The 26527-nt window shown below is 44.9% G+C and overlaps 1 protein-coding gene across 4 annotated transcripts in view; it reads left to right on the top strand.

The window, feature by feature from the left end:
• The first annotated feature begins 23889 nt into the window (after positions 1-23889).
• The window catches only part of TMEM87B (transmembrane protein 87B), a 61804-nt gene continuing 59166 nt past the window's right edge, over positions 23890-26527 (top strand). Inside the window, exon 1 of one of the 4 annotated variants that reach the window (XM_073023161.1) lies at positions 23890-24384. In XM_073023161.1, the coding sequence (XP_072879262.1) occupies positions 24217-24384 (168 nt within the window). In that variant the 5' untranslated portion in view covers positions 23890-24216. Of the gene's footprint in view, positions 26510-26527 lie in introns of all 4 variants that reach the window. The other 3 variants (XM_008008379.3, XM_073023158.1, XM_073023159.1) reach the window with 3 other exon arrangements.

The following is a 26527-nucleotide window of genomic DNA, read 5'->3' as shown; positions in this document are numbered from 1 at the left end:
AGATCTCCTTGGGCACTCAGGGGCAGGTCACATGACTTTCCCTGAGCCCCAGTTTTCTCAAGTGTGCAGTAAACATACCATTGCCTTTTTCTGCAACACCCTGTGTAAGAATGGGAGGAGGCAAGGTCTTTGAAAGAATGTTATGCTCACAAGAGGCTGTTCTGAAGTCGTGGCATCATTCCTTAGGCAGGGCAAACCCAGCAACATTTATCATATTCGAAATATTTTCAGCCAGGCCTGGTGGCTCACGCCTGTAATCCCAGCACTTTGGGTGACTGAGGAGAGAGGATTGCTTGAACCCAGTAGTTCAAGACCAGCCTGGGCAACATAGGGAGACCCTGTCTCTATAAAAAAATCAAAAAGAAATTAGCCAGGGATGGTGGCATGCAATCGTGGTCCCAGCTGCTCAGGAAGCTGAGGTGGGAGGATCACTTGAGCCTCGAAACTCAAGGCTGCCCTGGGCTGTAGTCACACCATGGCACTCTAGATGGGGTGACAGAGCAAGATTCCATCTCAAAAAAAAAGAAAAAGACACATTTTCCCTGATTGTTTCATCAACTCCCTCCAAAATAAACACACTCCTTCATAATTTGAAAAGAGAAGGAGATAGTGTTTCACCTTAGCCAGAAATGCACAGTTGGGGAAGTTCAGAGTGAAGGAGGAGGAGGCCCTCAGTCCTCACCTAAAACAGCCATTGGGCTCAGGAGCTGGAACTACCTTCCTCCTGTCTATCCTGGGGTTTAGCTACTGATGATACAAGCCTCAGTGCGCCTCTCCCCAATATGTGGTTATGACAAGCAATGGTGGCTTGCTTTATCAGGAGCATTTGGGGACATGCGGTGGGTCAGAACGCTATCCCAGGAAGGGGAGATTCCCTCTCTGCCTGCATGTCTGCCAGACCTAGCAGAGGTTCCCCACTTGGGAAATGGGCCAAACCACAGTCTCTTCTTTTACAGAGCAGGCTGATTCTAGCCAGACCAGTTCTGATTAATTAAAGTCAAGACTTTTGTAACTTTTCCTGGTCAATGGCAAAAGCAAGTTGGAACTTCTGCTGAGTCCATGGGAAAGTAACTGACCCGATAATAAACTAGCTACAACAGCAACTTAACTTCTCTAAAGATGTTTAGTAACTGAGTGACAAATGAGAAAACAGGAAGTTTTGTTTTCTTTAATAAATGTCTCAGTGATGCACAACTTCCTATCGTTAGATTTTATTTTCTTTCTTTCAAAGCTCTAAGTGAGAATAGCCGCAAAACTCCCATTCTGTTTAACTTTAAAAGGCATGTATAATTACTTAATTTTTTGGTATTAAATGCAATAATTCTGGGCATGGCGGCTCATGCCTGTAATATCAGCACTTTAGAAGGCAGAGGTGGGAGGACTGCTTGAGCCCAGGAGTTCAAGACCAGCCTGGGCAACATGATGCAATCCCATCTCTACAAAAAACACAAAAATTAGCTGGGCATGGTGCCACATGCCTGCAGTCTCAGCAACTTCAGAGGCTGAGGTGGGAGGATCACTTGAGCCACAGAGGTCGAGGCAGCAGTGAGTCATAATCACGCCACTACACTTCAGCCTGGGCAACAGAGACCCTGTCTCAAAAAATAAATGTAATTATTTCTAGAAACTGTAACCTGTGGACCACTACTTTAGAATATTTTTACATACAATCTCTCTTATTTAAATGGGATTCCATGTATAGATATATGAAAGAGAAACTAGAGAATTATATATATTAACTCTTTCTACCTCTTAAGGACATGATAATTTTTAATTAATGGATTTATTGAGACTATACACTTAAACATTCTAATGAAGAAAGTGTTTTTGAACGACAGTCATATGAGGTTATATGAGTCATACAGTCATACAGTTACCTGTAACCCACTCATCCATTTGCAAATATTTACTGAGAGGAAGGCCCTGTTCTGGGCATTGGGATCTTGCAAAGAAAGGCAGTCTAGGCCTTGCTGTCTTGAATAACAGTCCAAAGGAGGGAACAGGTGGCTTTGAATGAATCATTTTCTTTTAAAGAATATTCTTCAGAATACTCTGACTCGCTTATTTTGTTGAAGTCCATTAGTAGCATAGTGAAGCAGAGCAGCCACACCTGCAGATGCTATTTAGAGACTTTACAAGAAACTTCCAGAAAAGGGACAGAATGCCTTTCCTGGAAGCAAGCTCCAAGGCCCTGCCCCATGTGACTTAAAATTAAAGGGCCATCAGCTGGGGCTTAAAAATCAAAATCCCATTATACCACAGTCCGAGCAGTTCAAGGGAATGCAGGCTGCTGATTTAACTCCACAAGTACTAATGGCTTGTTGTAACAAACATAGTTTCTCATCAGAAAAATGTGTAATTTGCCAATTTTTTCATCCATACTTTGTATTAGATTATCTCTAATGATCTATCTTCAAGTTTGCTTATTATTCTTCTCTCAGCTACTATTGAAACCCTCTAGTGAGTTTTTCATTTCAGTTATTGTACTTTTTCAACTCCAGAAATTCCATTCAGTTATTTTAATCACTTCTATCTCTTAATTGATATTCTCTGTTTAATTTTAAATCCAAAAACATACAACATGGTGTTCTTTAGTTTTCTGAACATATTTGCAAATAGATGCTTTTCTTTTTTCTTTTTTTTTTTTTTTTTTTTTTTTTTTTTTTTTTTTTTTGAGACGGAGTCTGGCTCTGTCACCCAGGCTGGAGTGCAGTGGCGGGATCTCTGCTCACCGCAAGCTCCGCCTCCCGGGTTTACGCCATTCTCCTGCCTCAGCCTCCCAAGTAGCTGGGACTACAGGCGCCCGCCACCTCGCCCGGCTAGTTTTTTGTACTTTTTAGTAGAGACGGGGTTTCACCGTGTTAGCCAGGATGGTCTCGATCTCCTGACCTCGTGATCCGCCCGTCTCGGCCTCCCAAAGTGCTGGGATTACAGGCTTGAGCCACCGCGCCCGGCCTTTTTTTCTTTTTTTTTTTTGAGACGGAGTTTTGCTCTTGTTGCCCTGGCTGGAGTGCAGTGGTGCAATCTCAGCTCACCACAACCTCCACCTCCCGGGTTCAAGCAATTCTCCTGCTTCAGCCTCCTGAATAGCGGGGATTACAGGCATGTGCCACCACGCCTAGCTAATTTTGTATTTTTAGTGAGGCTGGGGTTTCTCCATGTTGGTCAGGCTGGTCTCGAACTCCCGACCCCAGGTGATCCGCCTGCCTCAGCTTCCCAAAGTGCTGGGATTACAGGCGTGAGCCACCGCGCCCGGCCTACAAATAGATGCTTTTCTATAATGAAGTACAGTCATGTGTCACTTAACGATAGGCATACATTCTAAGAAATGCATTGTTAGGCAATTCCATCATTGTGAGAACATCATAGAGGGTACTTACACAAACCTAGTTGGCATAGCCGACTACACACTTGGGCTATATGGTATAGCCTATTGCTCCTATACAAACCTGTACAGCATGTTACTCTACTGAATACTACAGACAATTGTGACACAATGGCAAGTATTTATATACCTAAACATAGAAAAATTACAGTAAAAATACTGTGTTACAATCTTATCACAACACGGTTGGATATATGGTTTAACTTTGGCCAAAACCTTGCTATGCAGCACATTACTGTATTTATCTGCTAAGTTCAATATCTAGGCCTTGCCAGAGACAGTTTCTATTGGCTTTTTTTCCTCCATATGAGATAACTTTCTTGTTTACTTGCATATTTTGTATGTTTTTGTTGAAACTGGATATTTCAGATCATAGATTTCAGAAACTCTGGAATCTAAAGTACCCCTCTCCCAGAGGTGGTTATTTTTGTTGTTTGTTTAGCAATTTGCCTGAATTAATTCTATAGATTGTGTTTCTCCTGTAGTGTTTCAACACTAATGTCTCTGCTTAGTTGCTTTTTAAAAATTATACTTTTTTAAATGTTTAAGCCTGACTTTCAACAAGGCACCCCTGGATCAACATAGCTTAGTACTAAGCCAATTGATTGGTTAGATGTTGTGCTTAAACATCTTGAGCCAGTATGATTTCCACATTTTGCTTATGGATCTTTCCATGGCTTGCAGAATATAGTCCAAGTTCTGGAAGTTTCTTGTTTATTCAGGAGTAAATAATGCAGTAAATGTAAATGGATTAATCATTCTAGTCAAAAGACAGAGATTGTCATGCTAGATAAAAAGAGATGTATCTTCTGAATATATAAAGAACACTTGCAACTCAACAATGAAAGGACAAATAACCCAATTTAAAAATAGGCAAAGGATTCAAATATATGTTTCTCCTAAAAAGGTTTATAAGTTGCCAATAAGGCCGGGCGCGGTGGCTCAAGCCTGTAATCCCAGCACTTTGGGAGGCCGAGACGGGCGGATCACGAGGTCAGGAGATCGAGACCATCCTGGCTAACACGGTGAAACCCCGTCTCTACTAAAAAATACAAAAAACTAGCCGGGCGTGGTGGCGGGTGCCTGTAGTCCCAGCTACTTGGGAGGCTGAGGCAGGAGAATGGCATGAACCCGGGAGGCGGAGCTTGCAGTGAGCTGAGATCCAGCCACTGCACTCCAGCCTGGGTGACAGAGCGAGACTCCGTCTCCAAAAAAAAAAAAAAAATAAGTTGCCAATAAGCACATGAAAAGATGCTCAACATCATTAGTCATTAAGGAAATTCAAATTATAACCACAAGATACCACTTCACACCCACTAGGATGGATATACTCTAAAAGGCAGGCAACAACAAGGGTTGGAAAGGAGGTAGAATAATTGGATCCTTCATTCATGGCTGAATTAGGAACTGAATGTTTATTCCAAATTATAATTAGAATAATTATTCCAATTATGCTAAATTCCAAAATTTACATTTGAAGCTCTGAACCCCAGCTGTATTTGTATTAGATGGGACCTCTAAATAAATAAGGTTAAATAAGGTCATAAGGGTGGGGCTCCAATCTGATAGGATTAGTGTCCTTAATAAGAAGAAACACCAAAGAGCTCAATTGCATTCTTTCTGCATGCATGCACAAAGAATAGGTCATGAGAGCACACACTGAGAAGGTGGCCATCTGCAATCCAAGGAGAGAACCCTCACCAGACACCAACCTTGCTGGCACCTTGATCTTAGACTTTCAGTCTCCAGAACTGCATTTCTGTTGTTTACACCACCTAGTTAGTCTATGCTATTTTATTAAGGCAGCTCATGGGAATGTAAAATGGTACAGCTGCTTTGCAAAACAGTTTGGCAGTTCCTCAAAAAGTTAAACATAGAATTACCATATGACCCAGCAATTCCACTGTTAGTTATATAGCCAAAAGAATTGAAGCATGTCTTAAGGCCGGGCGCGGTGGCTCAAGCCTGTAATCCCAGCACTTTGGGAGGCCGAGACGGGCGGATCACGAGGTCAGGAGATCGAGACCATCCTGGCTAACACGGTGAAACCCCGTCTCTACTAAAAATACAAGAAAATTAGCCGGGCGAGGTGGCGGGCGCCTGCGGTCCCAGCTACTCGGGAGGCTGAGGCAGGAGAATGGCGTAAACCCGGGAGGCGGAGCTTGCAGTGAACCGAGATCGCGCCACTGCACTCCAGCCTGGGGCACAGAGCAAGACTCCGTCTCAAAAAAAAAAAAAAAAAAAAAAAGAATTGAAGCATGTCTTTAAACAAAAACTTGTATGTAAATGTTCATAGCAGCACGATTCACAATAGCCAAAACATAGAAATGGATAAAGCATTCATCGAACAGATGAATGGATAAAACAAAATGTGGTATATATGTACAATGGAATATTATTCAGCCTTGAAGAGGAAGGAAGTTCTGACACATGCTACAACGCGGATGAACCTTGAAGACAGTATGCTAAGTGAAAGAAGCCAGTCAGGAAAGAGTAAATATTGCATGATTCCACATATATGAGGTTCACAGAGTAATTAGATTCATAGAATGGTGACTGCCAGGGGCTGTGGAGAGGAAGGAATGGGGAGCTAATGTTTAATGAGTAGAGACTTTTCGCTGGGGAAGATGAAAAAGTTCTGGAGATGAGTAGTGGTTATAGTTGCACACAATGTGAACTTCCTTAATGCTATAAAACTGTACACTTAAAAATCGCTAAGATGGTAAATGTTATGTTGTGTATATTTTACCACAAATAAAAAAGAGTGAATTTTATGTGCATTATATCTTAATTAAGTCATTGTAAAAAATAATGGATCACACCAAACAAATAGCATAAAAGGGAGAAGAACCCACATGATTATCTCAGTAGATACAGAAAAAATCTCTGTAAAAATCAGCATTCATTCATAATAAAAATTCTCACAAACCTAAATTTATATGTTTTGACAGAGAGTTCCTTTAATGCTTGGAGCTGAAACGAACAAATAAAACCCAAAATAAACAACAAAACCAAAAATCAACCACCTCTCGCAATCTTTGCAAGTTAGCTCTATGCTGGGACGTGCCTTCAGCACTTAGCAAGGCTCACCCTGAGCCTAGGGTCAGCCTTAAGTGAATGCTTAGTATCTTCTCAAGTCTTTTCTAAGCATGGATTTTGCCTGGGTGTATATGTGGCTTTCTAAATTCCTTGGTATATATTGCTGCTTTTGCATGTCCTAAGTTCCAAAATAAATCTCACCCCAGATTCTCCTTTAGGACTTTGATGGTCTATCGTACATCTCTACCCATAATCTCTTGCCTTGGGCATCCATGGGTCTGTAGTCACCTTGCAGTTTTTATGAGTGAAACCCACCATTTTTCTTCCTGAGTTCCAAGTTAGGGAAAACAGAAAGAAGCACCTTGTGTTCATTATGTACACCTGTTCTAACCTCTCTACAGGATATCTGAAGGATATTGATCATGAAGTCAGGAGATCGAGACCATCCCGGCTAACACAGTGAAACCCTGTCTCTACTAAAAATACAAAAAATTAGCTGGGCGTGGTGGCAGGACCCTGTAGTCCCAGCCACTCAGGAGGCTGAGGCAGAAGAATGGCACGAACCTGGGAGGCGTAGCTTGCAGTGAGCCGAGATCATGCCACTGCACTCCAGCCTGGGCGACAGAGCAAGACTCCACCTCAAAAAAAAAATTTGTAAATAAAGTTTGCTTTGTCCCCTCTGCTTTGAGAGAGATAACTGGGAATCCAACTTCTGCAGTTTCAAGACTGAGACTGCCACTGCAGCAGTGGGTGGGGATGGAGTCATGCTGGGCAAAGATAAAATCACTACGAAACTTTTCAACCACTTCGAAGATGTCTTTTTCTTTTCTTTTCCTTTTTTAAATGAGATAGGGTGTCACTATGTTGACCAGGCTTATCTTGAACTCCTGGCCTCAAGTGATCCTCCCATCTTGGCCTCCCAAAGTGCTAGGATTACACGCATGAGCCACCATGCCCAGTCAAGATGTCTTTTTCTTGATTGGGCATTTGCTTGATTGCTGTTAACATTGGGTTGTTTTCCAGAGCACCAACAAAGTTTGTTCAGACAGTTCCTGCTGGTTTTTTCAATGTTCTGAAGTGAAGAACAAATCTTCGATTTTTCTAGTCTGCCATTTTGTTGACATCACTATCTGCTTTAGAAAGAAAGATATTTCTGCTGGGTACAGAATTGCAGGTTGAAATAATTTTTTTATGTCAATGCTCTTTTTTTTTTTTTTTTTTTTTTGTAGTTGCAAGATTTAATAGAGTGAAAACAGAGCTCCCACAAAATGGGAGGGGATGCAAAGGGGGTTGCTGTTGCCAGCTCGAATGCCTGGGTTTATATCCCAATCATTGTCCCTCCCCCTGTGCTCTCAGGCGATAGATGATTGACTACTTCTGTACCTCCTGTTTTTGCCTGATTAGCATTTTAGTGAGCTCTCTTTACTACCTGATTGGTTGGGTGTGAGCTAAGTTGCAAGTCCCATGTTTAAAGATGGATGCAGTCACTTCCCAGCTAGGCTTAGGGATTCTTAGTCGGCCTAGGAAATCCAGCTATTCCTGTCTCTCAGTCCCCCCTCTCAACAGGAATATCCAAGTGCTGCTGGGGAGGCTGGCTGATGACCGCTCTAACTGCTTCCTGCTGAATTGGGGCATAGTAGGGGTCGTGCAGTTGAGATTTCCTCAGGAGGGGTGCCTTCGATGTCATCAACATCAGAGCATGGGCTAGCAGGCCAGTCCAGGGGTCCACGGTAGATCTTAGTCATGGACTGCATCTGGAGACGCATTTGAAGAACCATTTGTAGTTTTACAGCTTCGATTCTGGAAGAGGCAAACTTAACGAGGAGGTTAAAGATACAGGGATTGAAATGTTTGGCCTGCAGTGCAGGGGATTATTTCTTTGGCACACTTCACAGGCCCTGACTATCTGCTTGCTAGTTTTGAAAAGGCCTGGTACAGTAAATAATGATTCAGCCATCTGATGGGTGCCATCAATGCCTAAGTGAAAGGTTTGGTGAAGAGTTTTAAGTAATTTTCACTGGTTAGCTGCAGGCAAAAGTATTTTTCCTTCTTCGCTGGCTAGCCATTCTGAGGGGAGGAAACTATGTCCTCGTGAGGTTCCCCATTGTCAGGCCTCTGAGCCCAAGCTAAGCCATCATATCCCCTGTGACCTGCACGTATACATCCAGATGGCCCGAAGCAAGTGAAGAATCACAAAAGAAGTGAAAATGGCCTGTTCCTGCTTTAACTGATGACATTCCACCACAAAAGAAGTGAAAATGGCCAGTCCCTGCCTTAACTCATGACATTACCTTGTGAAATTCCTTCTCCTGGCTCATCCTGGCTCAAAAGCTCCCCCACTGAGCTCCTTGTGACCCCCAACCCCTGTCTGCCAGAGAACAACCCCCCTTTGACTGTAATTTTCCTTTACCTACCCAAATCTTAAAAAATGAGCCCACTCCATCTCCCTTTGCTGACTCTCTTTTTGGACTCAGCCCGCCTGCACCCAGGTGAAATAAACAGCCTTGTTGCTCACACAAAGCCTGTTTGGTGGTCTCTTCTCACAGACATGAGTGAAAACCATCTATAGCCGGGCGTGGTCCCGGCACTTTGGGAGGCCGAGGCGGGCAGATCACGAGGTCAGGAGATCAAGACCATCCTGGCTAACATGGTGAAACCCTGTCTCTACTAAAAATACCGAAAATTAGCCAGGTGTGGGGGCGGGCACCTGTAGTCCCAGCTACTCGGGAGGCTGAGGCAGGAGAATGGCGTAAACCCGGGAGGCGGAGCTTGCAGTGAGCAGAGATCCGGCCACTGCATTCCAGCCTGGGTGACAGAGCGAGACACCGTCTCAAAAAAAAAAAAAAAAGAAAACCATCTATTTCTTCTGCTGAGTAGTGGGGCTTGGTTTCCCAGAGGTGATTACCCCATACTAGGGGTCCTTCTAGAAGCATTTCTAATGGAGGGTCCCGCCTTGTGGCTCTTTTGGCTTCAATATCCACTTGGCGGTTCCCTTCTATTTCCCTTTCCTTTCCTTTCCTTTCTGATGACCCCGACAGTGTAAGACTGCTACCTCTTTAGGTTTCAGTACAGCCAATAATAATCTCCTAATGGCTTCCTGATGTTTGATTGGTGTTCCCGCAGAAGTTAGGAATTTCCTTTCTTTCCATATTGCTGCATGGGCATGGAGGACCAGGTAAGCATACGTAGAGTCTGCATATATATTTACCCTTTTTCCTTCTCCTAATTCTACTGTATAATGGCCCCTGCTTTTGCTAGGCTGTCTCTCCCTAACAAAGGAGTGGGGCTTTCAGGCATAATTAGAAAGCCATGTGAAAAAAGTAAAGGTCCCCAGTCGCAGCTTAGCAGCTGGGAGAAGTATCTAGTGACTGCATGTCCTAGGACCCCTCAGATAGTGACAGATCTGGAGGACACTTGTCTAGGACAGGAGGGTAAGACTGAGAAGGCCACGCCAGTGTCCAGGAGGCAGTTAACCTCCTGGCCATCAATGGTCAAACATACCCGGGGCTCTGTGAGGGTGATGGCATGGGCTGGTGCTTGCCTCAGGCACCCTCAGTCCTGCTGCTGGATCCTCTGGTTAGTGGCTTCTGACTCAGAGGGCCTTAGTCCCCTGGGGCACTGGTCCTTCCATGATTCCCTTGACATAAGGGGCATGGATGAGGGGGTGGCTTATTTCTATTCAGACAATCTTTTTTCAAGTGTCCTTGTAGACCGCACTGGAAGCAAGCCCTATTAGGCATTCGCTTTTCCCAGCCTTTCCGTGTTCCAGAGCCTCCAAAGCCGCTTGCCTGAGGCCATGACTAAAGTGGCCTTTTTCTTATCCCATTTGTCCTGTTCTGCCTGCTCCTCCTGATCTCTATTATAAAAAACCAAGGTTGCCAAGTTCAATAGGGTTTCTAAGTTTTGCTCTGGGCCTCAGGCGAACTTATGAAGTTTTTTTTTTTCTAATGTCTGCAGCTGACTGAGTGATAAACTTATTCTTTAAGATTAGTTGGCCTTCAATAGAGTTAGGTGACAGAGAGGTATGCTTCCTCAATGCCTCCCTTAGTCTCTCCAGAAAGACAGTAGGATTTTCTTCCTTTGCCTGTGTTATAGTGGACATCATTGAATACTTCACAGGCTTCTTCCTAGTTTTCCTTAGTCCTTCTAGCACTCAAGTTAGTAAATATCTGCGGCACCAATCTCCATGTTCTGATTCTGTGTCCCAATGAGGGTCTACACTGGGAACTGCCTGCTGGCCTGTGTGGAATTGTTCTCTTTCCTCTGTTGTCATCCTATCATTGACCTGACTGAGATACCAGAGATCGTTAAACTTTTGGGCGGCACTTATGGTGGCATTTCTCTCATTTGGGGTTAGTGTCTGATCTAGCAGTAACATTATATCTCTCCCTGTCAGATCAAAGGATTGTCCTAACCCTTGTAAAACATCAATATAGCCATCAGGGTTATCCGATCATTTACCTATGTCTATTTTAATTTGCTTCAAGTCTGAGGGAAAAAGGTACATATACTCTGACTGGGCTGAATTCTCCAGAATACATCTTACCGGTGTTTTTGCCTTGCGGGGAATGTTTCCCATCTGAAAAACAAAACAAAACAAAAAAACACATAGGGATGCCAGCACCCCCACTCATTTTCCGATAAGCATTAGTCCTAGAGCATCCTCTATGGTCCTAATGCTTATTCCTTTCCAGGGTGCGTAATCACCCATGGACTTCTGCTTATCAGATTAGTTACGCTCACCAATGTAGCAGTCCTGCACCTGTTTTCCTGCCTTCCTTGACCACAAAGAAAGGGGTCCAGGCTGCTGGATTCTAGTGGTCCTTTACCAGCGTGCCCAACATTGCCTTTGTGCTCAGGAGCGAGTCCTAAAGCTGGACTGGGTTCCTGAGTATTTCGTAACAACCCAGCGGCCCCATCAAGATGCATTCCTATGAACAATAGTTCTTATGCAAATTCGTTTCAGATGGTGTAGGTAACCTTTTGAGTTCAGGATTGAGATAGAGTTTTTTTTAATTCTGTAAGTACTTTAAGGCTTGGCTGAGTGCAAACAGCTCGCAAGTTCGAGCAGACCAATTATTAGGCAATTCCTAACTGTTTCCACAAGAGTCTCCCTATCAATTACTGAATATCCATTGTGTTTTTTTTTTCCTCCATCCCTGGGGAGGAACCATCTATTGTCCTGGCCTGAAGGGAGTTCCTCCTAGGTCTGGCTGGACCTTTGTATGGTAATTAATATTTAAATCCCCTGTTAGGAAATCTGCTGGGTTAAGAGAATTTTCAGTCGTTAATGTTAAATTATGTTTTTTTGTTTTTGTTTTTGTTTTTTTCTTTAACAGAACAGCCCTATACTTTAAGATTTTTGAATTAGTGAGCTACCTTTTTTCTTTTTTGACTTAGAATAATTCTGAATTGGTGAGGTGTGCTCACAATGAGGTTTCCTCTAAAAGTTACTTTTCTACTTTCTTCTGTTAGCAAAGCAGTTGCCGCTACAGATTGAATGCATTTGGGCCATCCGTGGGTTCCTGGGTTAAGGATTTTTGATAGGAAGGTTACTGGTTGTCAGTGGTCTCACTGTTTTCAGGCTACGCCCTTGTTTACACTCCCAACAAGGTAGTATTGAAGTGTTATAGGGTCATGGAGAAGCTCTTCAATGATCAATTATAGGTTTTAAATTTACCCTGGCTTTTAAGGGAATAGGGAACACTGTTTTTTCTTTACTACTTCTCTCTTTTCTCTCTCTCTCCCTCTCTTTTCTCTGTCTCTCTCTCTCTCTGTCTCTTCTCTCCTTGACTTACTCAATTCACTTTCATCCTGATCTATTATGTTGCCATAGACTCAGTTCCAGTAGTTAAAGTGCTGGGTTATCAGTTCTAAGGCCCTGGCCAAGGAGCCAAGGCTTGGAGATTGTATTCCAGAGGGGTAAGCTGGGTAGAAATCGGGGGAAGAGAGTATCTTACACAATGGGAGAGCAATCCTCCTAGCCATTTACAAACTTGGGGCCCTGGCAAGGGTGGTGGGGAATGGGTCTGACATAACTGCCCATGTCGAGAGCTATATGCCTAAATTGGGAGGGACACCAAGGACAAGACTCCCTGGGTTCATAGCCTAGATGCCTAAGGACACAGTGTAGAGCTTCCTTAGATCCCTTTGGAGATACAACTTGTTCTAATACTTGGGAGAGGAAATGAAAGTCTGAACCATTAGTATCTAGGAGGCAGGGATCAGAGGAAGTAGATTCAGAGGTAAGGAGAATTTTGGGGCTACACTTTCAAGAAAGTTGTGGTTGGGACCCAGGAGGTATGGGTCAGAAAGAAAGGTAGGGGTGCACACATGGGCGACTGTTGAATACAGACTTCTGGCTGTGCCATGATCTCAACCAGCTAATGCCAGGAGTTCAGGACGACAGCTTTCTGCCTCTAGTCAGCCCTCGGCTTTCCCAGGAAAACTGAAAGTGGAAGCTGGTTCCAGGCAGACCAATGCTCCTAGCCCAGAAGGGTTGGGGGTTGTTAGAAAGCCCTTTCCCAGACAGCCTCACACCTGAGTCTTAAGTCCAGCAGCCATGCCAATTGTTTTTAACCGGTCAACAGGTGCCTGGTATTTTCCTCCAATTCTAAGGAAGGATAGCAAGCGAAAGTGGTCCAATATTAGTCACCACTTTGGAGGTCCCTTCGTGGTCACTAAAATGGTACCGGGGTCGTGGGGGGTCCTTGTTCAATTAGAGCTCCCAAAATGGCGGCAGGCCACTTCCAAGATGGTGGCAAGCCTCTGGTTCTCTGACCTGGGATTCTTGGCTTCACGGATTCCAAGGAATGGAACCTTGGGCCACGCAGTGAGTGTGATAGCTCTATTAGAAGCCGTGGGTCACAGAAGAGAACCGTGGAACCCAGTGACTAGTGTTCAGCTCAATTAGGACAAACCCAAGCACTTAGCCGTGCAGGAACAATGGCGAGCCTTTAACCCAATCAGGAGTGGCAATGGGCACCTCACTGCATTAGAAGCGCAGCAGACAGCCTGCTGGATCCAGAGGGGTGGAAGTCAATGGTGGGTCTGTGATGGCAGCAAACAGCAGTGGTGGATGGCAAGCGAAAGCTCAGCTTGAGCCTTAACAAACACTGACCAGAAGAGTGTGCAGTTGCAAGAGTTAATAGAGTGAAGAAAGAGCTCCCATAAAATTGGAAGGGACCCAAAGGGGGTTGCCTATGTCAATGCTTTAAAGATGTCCCCACACTGTCTTTTTTTTTTTTTTTTTTTGAAACAGAGGCTAACTCTGTCACTCAGGCTAGAGTGCAGTGGCACAATCTTGGCTCACTGCAACCTCTGCCTCCCGAGTTCAAGTGATTCTTGTACCTCAGCCTCCCAAGTAGCTGGGATTACAGGCAAGTGTCACCGCATCTGGCTAATTTTTGTAGTTTTGGTAGAGACAGAGTTTTACTGTGTTGGCCAGGCTGGTCTGAAGCTCCTGGCCTCAAGTGATCCCCCTGCCTTGGCCTTCCAAACTGCTGGGATTACAGGCATAAGACACTGTGCCTGGCCCCCTACTGTCGTCTTTGTTTACATTGTTTCTAACAAATTGATGTCATCCTTCTCTTTTTTCTTTCCCTTGTACTAAACATGTCTTTTGACTGCTTTTAGGAGTTTCTCTTTTCACTGATTTGTGCAATTTGCTTATGATGTGCTTTGAAGTAGTTTTCTTCATGTTTCTTTTGTTTAGCTTTAATTGAACTTCTTGCATCTATGGTTTTATTGTTTCATTAAGTTTCAAAACATTTCAACCATTCTTCCTTCAAATATTTTTTCTATTTCTCCACTCTTTTTTGGCACCAATTACACATATATTAGGCCATTTGAATACTAATAGTCTGTTAATTTTTTAAGTTTTTTTTCCAAGATTTTGGTTATTTTCTATCCTTATGTCTTCAGTTTCACTAATCTTATCTTCTGCAGTAGCCAATCTGCTATATTAAGCCTATTCAGTGTATTTATTTCAGGCATTGCATTTTTCATCTTTAGAAATTTGGGGCCGGGCGCGGTGGCTCAAGCCTGTAATCCCAGCACTTTGGGAGGCCGAGACGGGCAGATCACGAGGTCAGGAGATCGAGACCATCCTGGCTAACATGGTGAAACCCCGTCTCCACTAAAAAATACAAAAAAAAACTAGCCGGGCGAGGTGGCGGGCGCCTGTAGTCCCAGCTACTCGGGAGGCTGAGGCAGGAGAATGGCGGGAACCAGGGAGGCGGAGCTTGCAGTGAGCTGAGATCCGGCCACAGCACTCCAGCCTGGGCGACAGAGCGAGACTCCGTCTCAAAAAAAAAAAGAAATTTGGATTTCATGTTTTTTTCTACTTTTAATATTTCTACTTAATTTTTGAACACATGGGATACAGTTATAATTTTTAATGTTTTTTTGTTCATTCTAACATACGTGTCAGTTCTGGTTAGTTTCAACTGATTATTTTTCTCCTCCTTATGTCTCACAGTATCCTGATTCGTTGCATGCCTAGTAATCTCCAACTGATGTCAGACACTACAATTTTACTAGTTGAGTGTTAGAGATTTTTGTACTCCTATAAATATTCTTGGGCTTTGTTCTAGGGCATAATTAAGTTACTTGGCAACTGTTTGGTTCATTTGGGTTTTGCTTTAAATATTTGTTTGTTGAGGCTCAATTCATCTGGGAGGGAGGTGAAAAAATAAAAAGAGACTCAAGCCCTGTTTAGTCTAAAGCTAATTACTCTGTACTATTGAGGCAAGACCTTTTTGAGTATTCTACCAATGCCTTGTGAATTAGGAAGTTTTCTAGGTTAGCTGGTGAGAAAAGGCCATTTTTCCAGCCCTTTCTGATACTGTTTCTCCTTCTCCTCCTCCTCCTCCTTCTTCTTCCTCTTCTTCTCCTCCTCCTCCTTCCTCTTCTCCTCCTCCTTCCTCTTCTTCTCCTCCTCCTTCCTCTTCTTCTCCTCCTCCTTCCTCTTCTCTCTTCTCTCCTCCTCCTCCTTCTTCTCTCTTTCCTCTATTTCATGTAGTTTCTTCACATACAATGGCTGATAATTTCTCTGCTGAAGACTTAAAGAGGACCTTTTGCAGATCTCAGGAACTCTCTCTGTACCACTCTCGCCTCTCCATATATATTGTCCTGTGAACCACTGCTGCTTTGCTCTCACTGAACTCCCAGCTTTGTCTTCTCAACTCAGGGAATCTGCCCGGCTCTGCTAGAGTTATTCCCCCACAAGCTGTGGTCTGAACATTCTCTCAAGCCAGTAAGTTGAGGTAATCATAGGACTCAACTTTCTTTTTTTTCCCTTCACTCAGGGGTAACTGTTTTTCATGGCCTGATATCTGGTGTCTTGAGAACTGTCATTTCGTCTATTTGATCTAGTTTTGTGTTGTCGTTTTAGGCAGGATGGTAAATTTGGTCCCCATTATTACATCTAGCAGAAGTCTTGAATGTACTTGTTAACAAATGTCTTACTGGGGAAAACTTCAAGCTTATATAGTTGTGTGACTGCCTATGTCTTCATCTCTAAGCTTTAAAAAATGATCAAATCAGGGCCAATCTTGTTTTATCTGTGCTCCCACTCACTTATCTCCCACTCACTTATCTCCCTCTTGCTTTATTTATTTATTATTAATTTATTTCCTTTGAGACAGAGTCTCACTCTGTCACCCAGGCTGGAGTGCAGTGGCACAATCTTGGCTCACTGCAACCTCCACCTCCCAGGTTCAAGCAATTCTCCTGCCTAAGTCTCTCGAGTAGCTGTGATTACAAGTGCGTGCCATCACACCTGGCTAATGTTTGTATTTTTAGTAGAGACGGGGTTTCTCCATATTGGCCAGGCTGGTCTTGAACTCCTGGCCTCAAGTGATCTGCCTGCCTCGGTCTCCCAAAGTGCTGGGATAACAGGCATGAGCCACTGCGCCCAGCCTCTCTCTTGCATTTTGAAGGAAATCCCAGACATCATGTAAGCTCATCTGTAAATATTTCAGGTTGAGTTTCTGTAGGGGTCCCTGCCAGTGCTCCACCTGTGTCTATCTTGCGTTCTCATTTCAGTGTGCCTGAGCTGACTTCTAGTTGTCATGATCTGCATCTCTTTGCTCAAAGGCTTTCCTTAAAGCTCAGAAAAGCCACCCTGCCCTGAGGATGGTGGGCTGGAACCGCCGGTGTGATAGGTGCTCTCCCCGGCGCAGCCCTCCACATCCCACCTCCCTCACCCTTGTGTGAGATAACTCTGGCATTTGTCTCACACCTTTCCCTAAGTTTCTCTGTGGGATTGCGTTCCATTCGCCCACAGTGCTAGCTGACTTGATAATGTCCCCTTTATGTCTGCATTCCTTTCTCTGTCACATTTGCTCTTTCCTTGGATTCGTTAGCTAGTGCTGCCAAAACAAAGTACCAGAAGATAGGTTGATTTAGGCAATAGAAATGTATTTTCTCACAGTTTTGGAGGCCAGAAGTCCTAGATGAAGGTGTCATAAGGGTTGGTTTCCTCTCTCCCGGGCTTGTAGATGGCTGTTTTCTCCCTGTATCTTCACATGGCCCTCCCCTCTGCATATTTCTGTGTCCTAATCTCCTCTTCTTGTAAGGATGCCAGTCTCATTGGATTAGGGCCTACCCTAATGACCTCATTTTACCGTAATTACCTCTTTAAAGGCCTTATCTCTAAATACACATTTAGAGGTACTGGAGGTTAGGACTCCAACATATGAACTTGGGAGGTGGAAGGGACAGGGGTAGCCCATAATACTCCCCTACTGGCATTTACTCTACCTCCCAAATCAGCTACTGCCACTCAAGCCCTTATTTCAGGATCTACTTTAAGGAAAATCCAAATGAAGGCAACCTCTAAAAGGTAAGTACTTTTTTGAAAAAAGGAACCACATTTCCCCAAAAGCACTCCTCATATCCACACTTAAGGACTTGCCCACCGTGCTGTTTACATGCACATCCCCTCCAGTGACAGCAAGGACTACATTTTATGGATCTTCTTATCTAGGCAGTTCCTTGGATGTAGGAGATACCAAACGCTGCTTGATTTGCTTAACTAAATGCCATGAGTTCTAATCTTCCTTGGAAACTTGGTTACAGTCAAATAGAAAAAAAAACAACAAACAAACCTAAATAACAAATAAAATTGCTCCTTAATAATGTAAAAACCCCTGCTGCCTGCATTACTAGCTATCTGTGCAATACCTAGCACTCAGGCACATAGTGTCTTCCAAATAAAGTTTTTATGGCTTAAATGAGGGCTACTCACTGTGATGTTGGATGTTGACAGTGGGGAGAGGTTGCAGGGGGACAGGGAGTAAATGGGTACTGTCTGTACTTTTCCACACAATTTTGCTGTGAACCTAAAACTGCTTGAAAAATAAAGTTTATTAATTTGAAAATAAATAGATTAGAAATACAGTGTCACCAATTAAAGTTAGAAACTGAAGACTAGATTTAAAAGACCTTTAGGAAAGATACTTTTATATAAAATATCATCAATCTGCTAGTGTCACCTACTGGTGAAAATTGGCCACTGCTGTGGAAACAATTCTATCCTTTTTTTTTTTTTTTGAGACGGAGTCTCGGAGTCTCCCTCTGTCGCCCAGGCTGGAGTGCAGTGGCACGATCTCCACTCACTGCAAGCTCCGCCTCCCGGGTTCACGCCATTCTCCTGCCTCAGTCTCCCGAGTAGCCGGGACTACAGGCGCCCGCCACCGCGCCTGGCTAATTTTTTTGTATATATATATTTTTTTAAGTTGAGCGGGGTTTCACCGTGTTAGCCAGGGTGGTCTCGATCTCCCGACTTCGTGATCCGCCGGTCTCGGCCTCCCAAAGTGCTGGGATTACAGGCGTGAGCCACTGTGCCCGGCCAATTCTATCCATTTCTTAGTGCTCGTGAATTTTGATGGTTATATAACAAATGTTCTGTAGGAAGTATTAGTAAACACGAATTCGACCAAATAGAAAAAGTATTAATATTTATGTGATATATAAGTTGCACATGAAGAGGAACTATCAGAAAAACAACTTTCAAGTTTACATATCCATAAGCCTCAACTCGAAACTAAAATTAGTTTTGATTTAGGGAAGAAAAAGTTAAATGAAGGCAAATGGAAGTATGTGGAAAAGGTGCTTTATATGATACTCTCTCAATATTTCTCATACAATCCAATATTTTAAGTAAAAGCAATAAATCCAATGTACAGCTTTTTATGCAAAAATAGCATCTATTCATTTTTGGTGTTAGCCATACCCCAAAGTCTCTCATTAATAGCACTGAATTCAGGATCTTATGACACTTCATGTTCTCAAATGCCTTTTCATTTCCCCGCACAGCAACCTCTAAACTGTGATTCAGTTCTGTAACATCTGCAATAAACTCCCCTAGAGGAAGGACTGGTCTATTGATGGGGGTCTTTCAGTTCTAGCTTACAGTCAGCTATTGACAAATTTTTCCTTATTTGTTCTTTGGGCAATTTTTGTTTGCCCCAGAATTTAATGTTTTAAATTAAAAATTATATGGGAGCGTTTTTTTTTGTTTTTGTTTTTGTTTTAACCTAAATCCCGTAAGACTCAAAAGAGAATGAGTAAAAGCTCTCTGGCAATCAGTCAACTATCAATCTATTTTTACCAAGTAATCATAAATTTTCCATCTGCTGTGGAGGACACCAAGTTGGATCCCTGTGTGCGATGTGAGAGGTGTGAGATACTCCCTTCCTTCTTCCTTCCTCCTCCTCCTCCTTCTTAGAAAGGCATACAAATTTTCTTAACATATATATAGGGAGAACCACAGAGTGATTACCTCCTTCCTTCTTAGTTTTGGAAATTTTTCTTTAGAAATGATTTCAGACTCAAAGAAAAGTTGCAAGAAGAATACAAAGAACTCCTGCATACTCTTCATTCACATTAGTTTTATTAGATTATCTTAATAGATAGATAATATACATGTTATACATATATAAACCTGATATATATATAATATATAAAAACTTTTTTGTAACCACCGAAGGGTAAGTTCAGATGTGGTGCCCATTTACCTTTAAATACTTCAGTGTGCTTTTCTCTTTTTTTTTTTTGAGGCGGAGTCTTGCTCTGTCGCCCAGGCTGGAGTGCAGTGGCACTATCTCGGCTCACTGCAAGCTCCGCCTCCTGGGTTCACGCCATTCTCCTGCCTCAGCCTCCCGAGTAGCAGGGACTACAGGTGCCTGCCACCACGCCCGGCTAATTTTTTTTTGTATTTTTAGTAGAGATGGGGTTTCACCGTGTTAGCCAGGATGGTCTCGATCTCCTGACCTCGTGATCCACCCATGTCGGCCTCCCAAAGTGCTGGGATTACAGGCTTGAGCCACCGCGCCCGGCCGCAGTGTGCTTTTCTCTAGAAAAAGGACATTCTCTTAGTGTGACAACAGTGCTGTTTTTACATTCAGGAAATTCACATTGACAATACCATTTTCTTATGTAATGTCCTTCTTCAAATTTCACCAATTGTCTAAATAATTTTTTTTTTTTTTTTAAGACAGAGTTTCACTCTTGTTGCTCAGGCTGGAGTGCAATGGCACGATCTCGGCTCACCGCAACCTCTGCCTCCCAGGTTCAAGCAATTCTCCTGCCTCAGCCTCCCTAGTAGCTGGGATTATAGGCATGTGCCACCACACCCAGCTAATTTTGTATTTTTAGTAGAGACGGGGTTTCTCCATGTTGGTCAGGCTGCTCTCGAACTCCTGACCTCAGGTGATCCACCTGCCTCAGCCTCCCAAAGTGCTGGGATTACAGGCGTGAGCCACCACGCTCGACCATGTCTAAAGAATTTTTAGAGCAAAAACAATCTTTCTGCTATAGGCTCCAGATTGCTAGGCCTATATGTCACATTTAGTTATCATGTCCCTTGGGTCTCCTTTAACCTCTAACTGTTCCTCAGCTGTTTCATGATCCTGGCATATATGTGTGTATATATATGTATATATATATATTTTTTTTGGTAAAGTATACCAGCTAGTTACTTTGTCGAATGTCTCTCAATTTGGGTTTGTCTCATGTTTCCTTGTGATTAGATTTAAGTATGTGAATCTTTTCCTCATTTCCTTGAATACCTTGATTAGATGCATTTTTGCATTTTGGGCATGCATTTTTGGCAGGAATATCACAGAAGTGATGCTGTTTCTTTTCAGTTAATCAAATCATGATACACATCATGTCTGTTTGTCCCAATCCTTGTGGGATTAACCTTGATCATTAAGTTGGTGTCTGCCAGGTATCTCCACTGTACAACTACTGTTTTTCTCTTTAAATTAATAAGTAATTTTTGGAAGATATTTCCTCATGAAACTTTTGTCAACTAACTTTAGAACAGAACTGATGATTCTTTCTGAACCAATTTTAATTGTGATAGTTGCCAAATGGTGATATTTTAAATTTGTTATTCCTTCTGCATTTATTAGTTTTCCAACTGTAAGAAAGTGACTTTCTTTCCTATTTATGTAATCATGTATTCATTTATGTTAGTATAGACTCATGGATTCTTATTTAAGTCAATGAGTTACAATCCACTACTATCATTTTGGTGACCAAATTGTCCCAGATCTGGTCAGTGGGAGGGAGCTCCTTCAAACTGGCTCCTATGCCTTTTTGACATGTCCTCATAATTTTTTACCCATTTCCTTACTTTCTGGCAAAACAAGATTCTCAAGTTCATCATGAATTTCTCTATTCCATTCCTGGGTTCAGTCACTGCTCCAAGGATCCCTGGTTTATTTTAGTGGAGAATGATATTTATAAGCAAGATCTGGTGCTAGATGTACCAATTACTACTGGGGTGTCGCTGCTTCTAGGTCCTCCTGGGAATCAGTGCAAGAAAATATAAATACACACACACACACACACACACACACACACACACAATCTACATCTATTTATAAATCTAAATTTTAAAAATGAGTTCACACTGATACCTTCAGTTGCAAGCCAGCATTATAGGGTTCATTCTAACCTTCCTTATTTTCCTTTTTTTTTTTTTTGTTTGTGACAGGGTCTGCTCTGTCACATAGGCTGGAGTGCAGGGCTCCCTGCAACTTCCGCCTCCTAGGCCCAAGTGATCCTTCCACTTCAGTTTCTCTGAGTAGCCAGGACCACAGGCACGCCAACACACCTGGCTAATTTTTTGTATTTTGTGTAGAGACAGGATTTCGCCACGTTGTCCAGGCTGGTCTCGAACTCCTGAGCTCGAACTATCCGCCCGCCTTGACCTCCCAAAGTGCTGGGATTACAGGTGTGCCCGGCCGCCGAAAACATCTTACGACCATGGGTAGTGACTGGCAAGAATGTGCCTTACTAGTTTTAAGATGGAGTTATTCTTAAAATGGTGTCACCCTGGCTCTCCTATGCTCTTGTTTCCCAATTTGACAACCAACATGATCTTTCTGATTAGCTCGTCCTTACTTAAAAACCGGCCGGGCGCGGTGGCTCACGCCCCTAATCCCAGCACTTTGGGAGGCCGACGCGGGCGGATCATGAGGTCATCGAGACCATCCTGGCTAACACGGTGAAACCCAGTCTCTACTAAAAAATATAAAAAATTTAGCCGGGCGTGGTGGCGGGTGCCTGTAGTTCCAGCTACTCCGGAGGCGGAGGCAGGAGAATGGCCTGAACCCGGGAGGCGGAGCTTGCAGTGAGCCGAGTTCGTGCCACTGCACTCCAGCCTGGGCGACAGAGAGAGACTCCGTCCCAAAAAAAAAAAAAAAAAAAAAAAAAAACCAAAAAAACCATCATTGCCTCTCCAGTGTTCTTACACTAAAGGGGCCATCTGCCTAACTTAATTTAGGAATGCCTGTATGTTTCGGTACTGCTTAAATATTCCCAGCTTTGCCACTCCCTGTTTCACACCAACATCCAGTCATCTGGAAGATCTTTCCATTCCTCCATTTCTCTCATAACTAAAACAACTTCAGACTTAACCCTCACTCCCACCGGTAACTCGCCCTTAACTCTTCTTGTATAACTTAAATTTCATGTATTGTTCTCTCCTTCTGTCCCTGACTCACTTCCTAAATCTCTGGTGGACGTTCCCCTGTTGACCTGTTACAATGTTATTCTGACCTAAACAGAACTGATCACATTGCTTGCTGGGAAGATGCACATGTGATCTCTAGTGTATATAGTAGGTCCTCAATGATTACTGGTGACTGGTAAAGCAGCCAAGGCCTTTTGACTATATAAATCGATCTTACTCTACGTTAATAACAATATTAGCACAGGATTCTATTCCCCTGTTGGATATTATTTACATTTGATAATGAATGAACTAATTCTCTTTGACAGCAAAACATGTATTCAGCTTACAGTCGAAAATGCAAGGCAAGGTACACAGTAAGACGGATCCAAGCCGTGACCCCTCCGAACTTTAAGCAGTCAGGTAACTATTTGTTCTGAAAAGTATTAACTGTCCTATTAACGTTAACCTTCACAACACAATGCCTTGTGTTCAACTGGCCTTGGCCTCAAAGCACTTTCCTGGCACATTCCCTAAATTTAAAGAACGGTTTCCATAGAGCTGAGAGGGTCGAGGCAGGGGCAAGTGTAGAGAATGCAAAAAATGGAGACACCCCGGGCAAAAGAACTCTCGACTGCACTCCAACCTTAGCACTTACTAGGCATTCGAGTACAGGACCTTGACACTTGCACTCGCTGGCGGCGAGCCCCGCCTCCCCATTCCGGCTCCACCTCCCCAACCCAGCCCCGCCTCCCCACCCTGCCTCATCTACCAGACAGGTCCCGTCTCCCCACTCAGGCCCCGCCTCCCCACTCAGGCCACGCCTCCACATTTAGGACACGCCTCCCCGCCCAGTCCAGTCTCCGAACTAGGGCTTGCTCCAAGCCCTGCTTCCTCGCCCAACCTGGCCTCCCCACTACGGCCTAACCCCAAGCCCTTCTCCTCGTCCGGCCCCGTCTCCACACTACCGCCTGGTCCTCAACTCCACCTCCCCACTCCGACCCCATCTCCTTGACCAGCCCCGCTTTTATGCTCAGGCTCCGCCTCCCCGCCCGGTCTGGCCTCCAAATTCCAGCCTTGTCCCACGCCACGCCTCCACACGGCCCCGCCTCCACGCTCGGCCTGGCCCCAAGCTCTTCCTTCCTGCGGCACCCTGTCTCAGCACTCCGGCCTGGTACCGAGCCCCGCCCCGCCTCCCCAGTCCGGAGCCCGCCTCCAACCCCGCCCTGTCCCCACACCCAGCCTGGCCCCGAGCCCCACCTCCCACCGCGCCCCGCCTTCACACTCCCGAGCCCCGCCTACATCCCCGCTCTGTCTCGTCACTCCACCTGGTCCCGAGCCTCCCCTCCTGCCTCCACCCTGCCCCGCCCCCACCATCCCGAGCCCCGCCTTGTCTCCACACTCCGGAGGCACCTCCCTACCCGGCCCCGCCTCCGCGCTCCGGCTGCCAGCCCTCCCTTCCACGCTCTGGCTCCTCCTCCATCTTCACGCTCACGCTCACGCCAGGCCCTGAGCCCCGCCTCCACGTCTCGGCGCCAACTCCACGTCCTGGCTCCTATCTCTGCCTTCCAGGCTTCCCCCTGCTGCACGCTTGGGCCCGGCTCAGAGCCCTAAGCCCTGCCTCCCGGTCCTGGCCCGGTTTGCCAGAACTGCACCGCGCCTCTCCGCCCAGGCCCAAGCCCAAGCCCAAGCCCAAGCCCCTCCTCCACACCCGAGTCCAAGCCCGGCGTCCCGGATTCGGACCCGCCTGCCTGGGGCGGTGCTGCACCAGGTGCGGGTGTGGCAGGCGTCTCGGAGCGCCAGGTGCAGCTTCCGGGTCAAGATGGTCGCCTCCTGCCGCGCGGTAGCGGGGCCCCTGCCGTGCCGCCGCCTCCGCTGCCTTCCCGCCCGGGCCCCGCTGCTGCGCGTCGCCCTCTGCCTTCTGTGCTGGGCCCCGGCGGCTGTGCGCGCGGTCCCTGAGCTCGGGCTCTGGTTAGAGACTGTCAACGACGTAAGTGGAGTGTCGGGACCGAGGCGTGGCACGTCTCGGGCCCTCAGGGCTGTCACGGGGCTTCGCTGGACCCCGGGCTTGTTCACCTGGCCTCTGCCAGGTCAGCACCGGGTCCCCTGATACCCTCCCGGAGCCTTTTGTCTGTTACGAGCGGGGAGCCGGGAGCGGCCCCTCCTCCGGCCCGACCTAGGCTGCAGGGAAGAGCCGTCAGGATTGCGCATGGGACGGCCCTCCGGTCCGAGCGCTCGGACTGTTACTGAAGGTCACCATTCCCGACGCCGTGGCCCTCATTTTGCTCTGACATGTTTTGGCTGGATCAGGAATCTCTACACATCTAGCAGCATCTTTGGGATTCGACTCTTCCTGTCCGGATGCAGGCACAGTGGGCCACACCCCTGAGGCCGCAGGGAGGACTTGCCAGCGCTTCAGTTTCTGCATAAACTTAGAAAGCGCGTCTGCCGCTTCCTGTTTTTTGTTTTGTTTTTGTTTTTTTAAAGAAATTTAAATGAGGAGGAAATGTGCAGTAGTCACCCTATCTCTCTTTCTCTCTTCTTGAGTTCCTGAATTTCTCTACAGTTCCTATCACAGTTCCGGGTGTGTGTGTGTGTGTGTGTGTGTGTGTGTGTGTGTGTAGGTGGGGCGGGACTAGTTATTAGGGAGTGCTTGAAAGGCGAATCTGGAGGCATGAGTGGGTGGAAACTCTTCTTTCCAAGGCAGGCTATTAGAAAACTTGGCATCCAGTAATTAGAGGAGATGATGTGGGAGAGATACAGGGGCAAAATTATGGAAAGTCTTGCAAAAGAGAGACAGGAAGTCTGGAAGAGGCATTATCTCCGGCTTCTCTGGGGTCAGATGACTAATCCAGCACTGTTTGGGATGGGTATTTTCCACATGCATGGACTTATATTTTGATTTCCTTAACCAGAAAAAGAAAGTAGTTCCAAAGACTAGAAATACTTCCCACAACAGCAAAGCTACTCGGAGGAACACGCTGGATATATTTCCTATACCCAGAAATATACCCAGTGTGTATATTTCATAGGTATATTAAGACCTATTGCGGCCATTTCCTCCAGGATTCTTCTGGGTTGGTGACCTAATTTGTGTGCCAGTTATATAGTCTGCACATCTCCATTATTTAATTTCCTGAACGGGAAAAAGTAGAGCTCAGTGAACTGCTCTCATGGCTTCCTGCTGCGACGATAGTGAATAGTCAATATAACTATATTGGAAGTGACTCAGCTGCATACATGTTGTTAGATTACTTGAACATATCTGTATAGATCTTTGCCAAGTGTACTTTGAACATACCTGCAAAGACCTTTGCCAAGTGTACTTCTTCCTGTATGAGGAATAGAAGTTTGCTCCTTGAGTGCTGCATGATCTTTGGGCTCATTTTACTCTTGTGCGACCCTGGGCCACTAGAAGTCTAAAAGCACTTCTCTCCCGAGAGTGGACTTATTATTTTCCTCATTTCAGGTTGTCAGAAACAGGAAAGGAGAGTGGGGCTTTCTTTCATTTGTACTGCAGGTTTATCAAGAAATTTTGTTTCTTTGTTTTTGTTTGTATGTTTGGGACAGAGTCTTGCTCTGTTACCTAGGCTGGAGTGCAGTGGCACAGTCATAGCTCACTGCAGCCTCAAACTGCTGGGCTCAAGCAGTCCTCTAGCCTCAGCCTCCCGAGTAGCAAGGGCTTGTAAGCACATGCCACACACCCAACTAATTTTTAAATTTTTTGTAGAGGTGGTGGGGGGGGTCTCACTATATTGTCAAGGCTGGTCTTGAACTCCTGACCTCAAGCCATCCTCCTGCCTCAGCCTCCCAAAGTATTGGGATTACAGGCATGAGCCACTACACCTGGCCAAGAAATGGTTCTTTTGAGTGTACAAGGGAGCAAATGATTGAAGCACCACTGTGTGTCATATGTTAGACTGGTCATTGCTGTTGCAAAGATACATTTTAGCCATAGCGCCTTCTCCCAGGATGCTCATACAGTAATAGGAATAACAGATTTATGAGTAGATAGTCATATACACTGTGGTGTACTTGAGATATTACTGGAGCACCAAGAGGGTCACCTAACCCTGCTTCCCGGAGGAGAGACCTACCTCAGTCTTGAAAGATGAGTAAGTACTACCTTGATG

The sequence above is a fragment of the Chlorocebus sabaeus genome, chromosome 14 (genome assembly GCF_047675955.1).
Source record: "Chlorocebus sabaeus isolate Y175 chromosome 14, mChlSab1.0.hap1, whole genome shotgun sequence".
Classification (NCBI taxonomy): domain Eukaryota; kingdom Metazoa; phylum Chordata; class Mammalia; order Primates; family Cercopithecidae; genus Chlorocebus; species Chlorocebus sabaeus.
The sequence above is the reverse complement of the archived record's forward strand: the minus strand, read 5'-3'. Positions and strand labels throughout refer to the sequence as shown.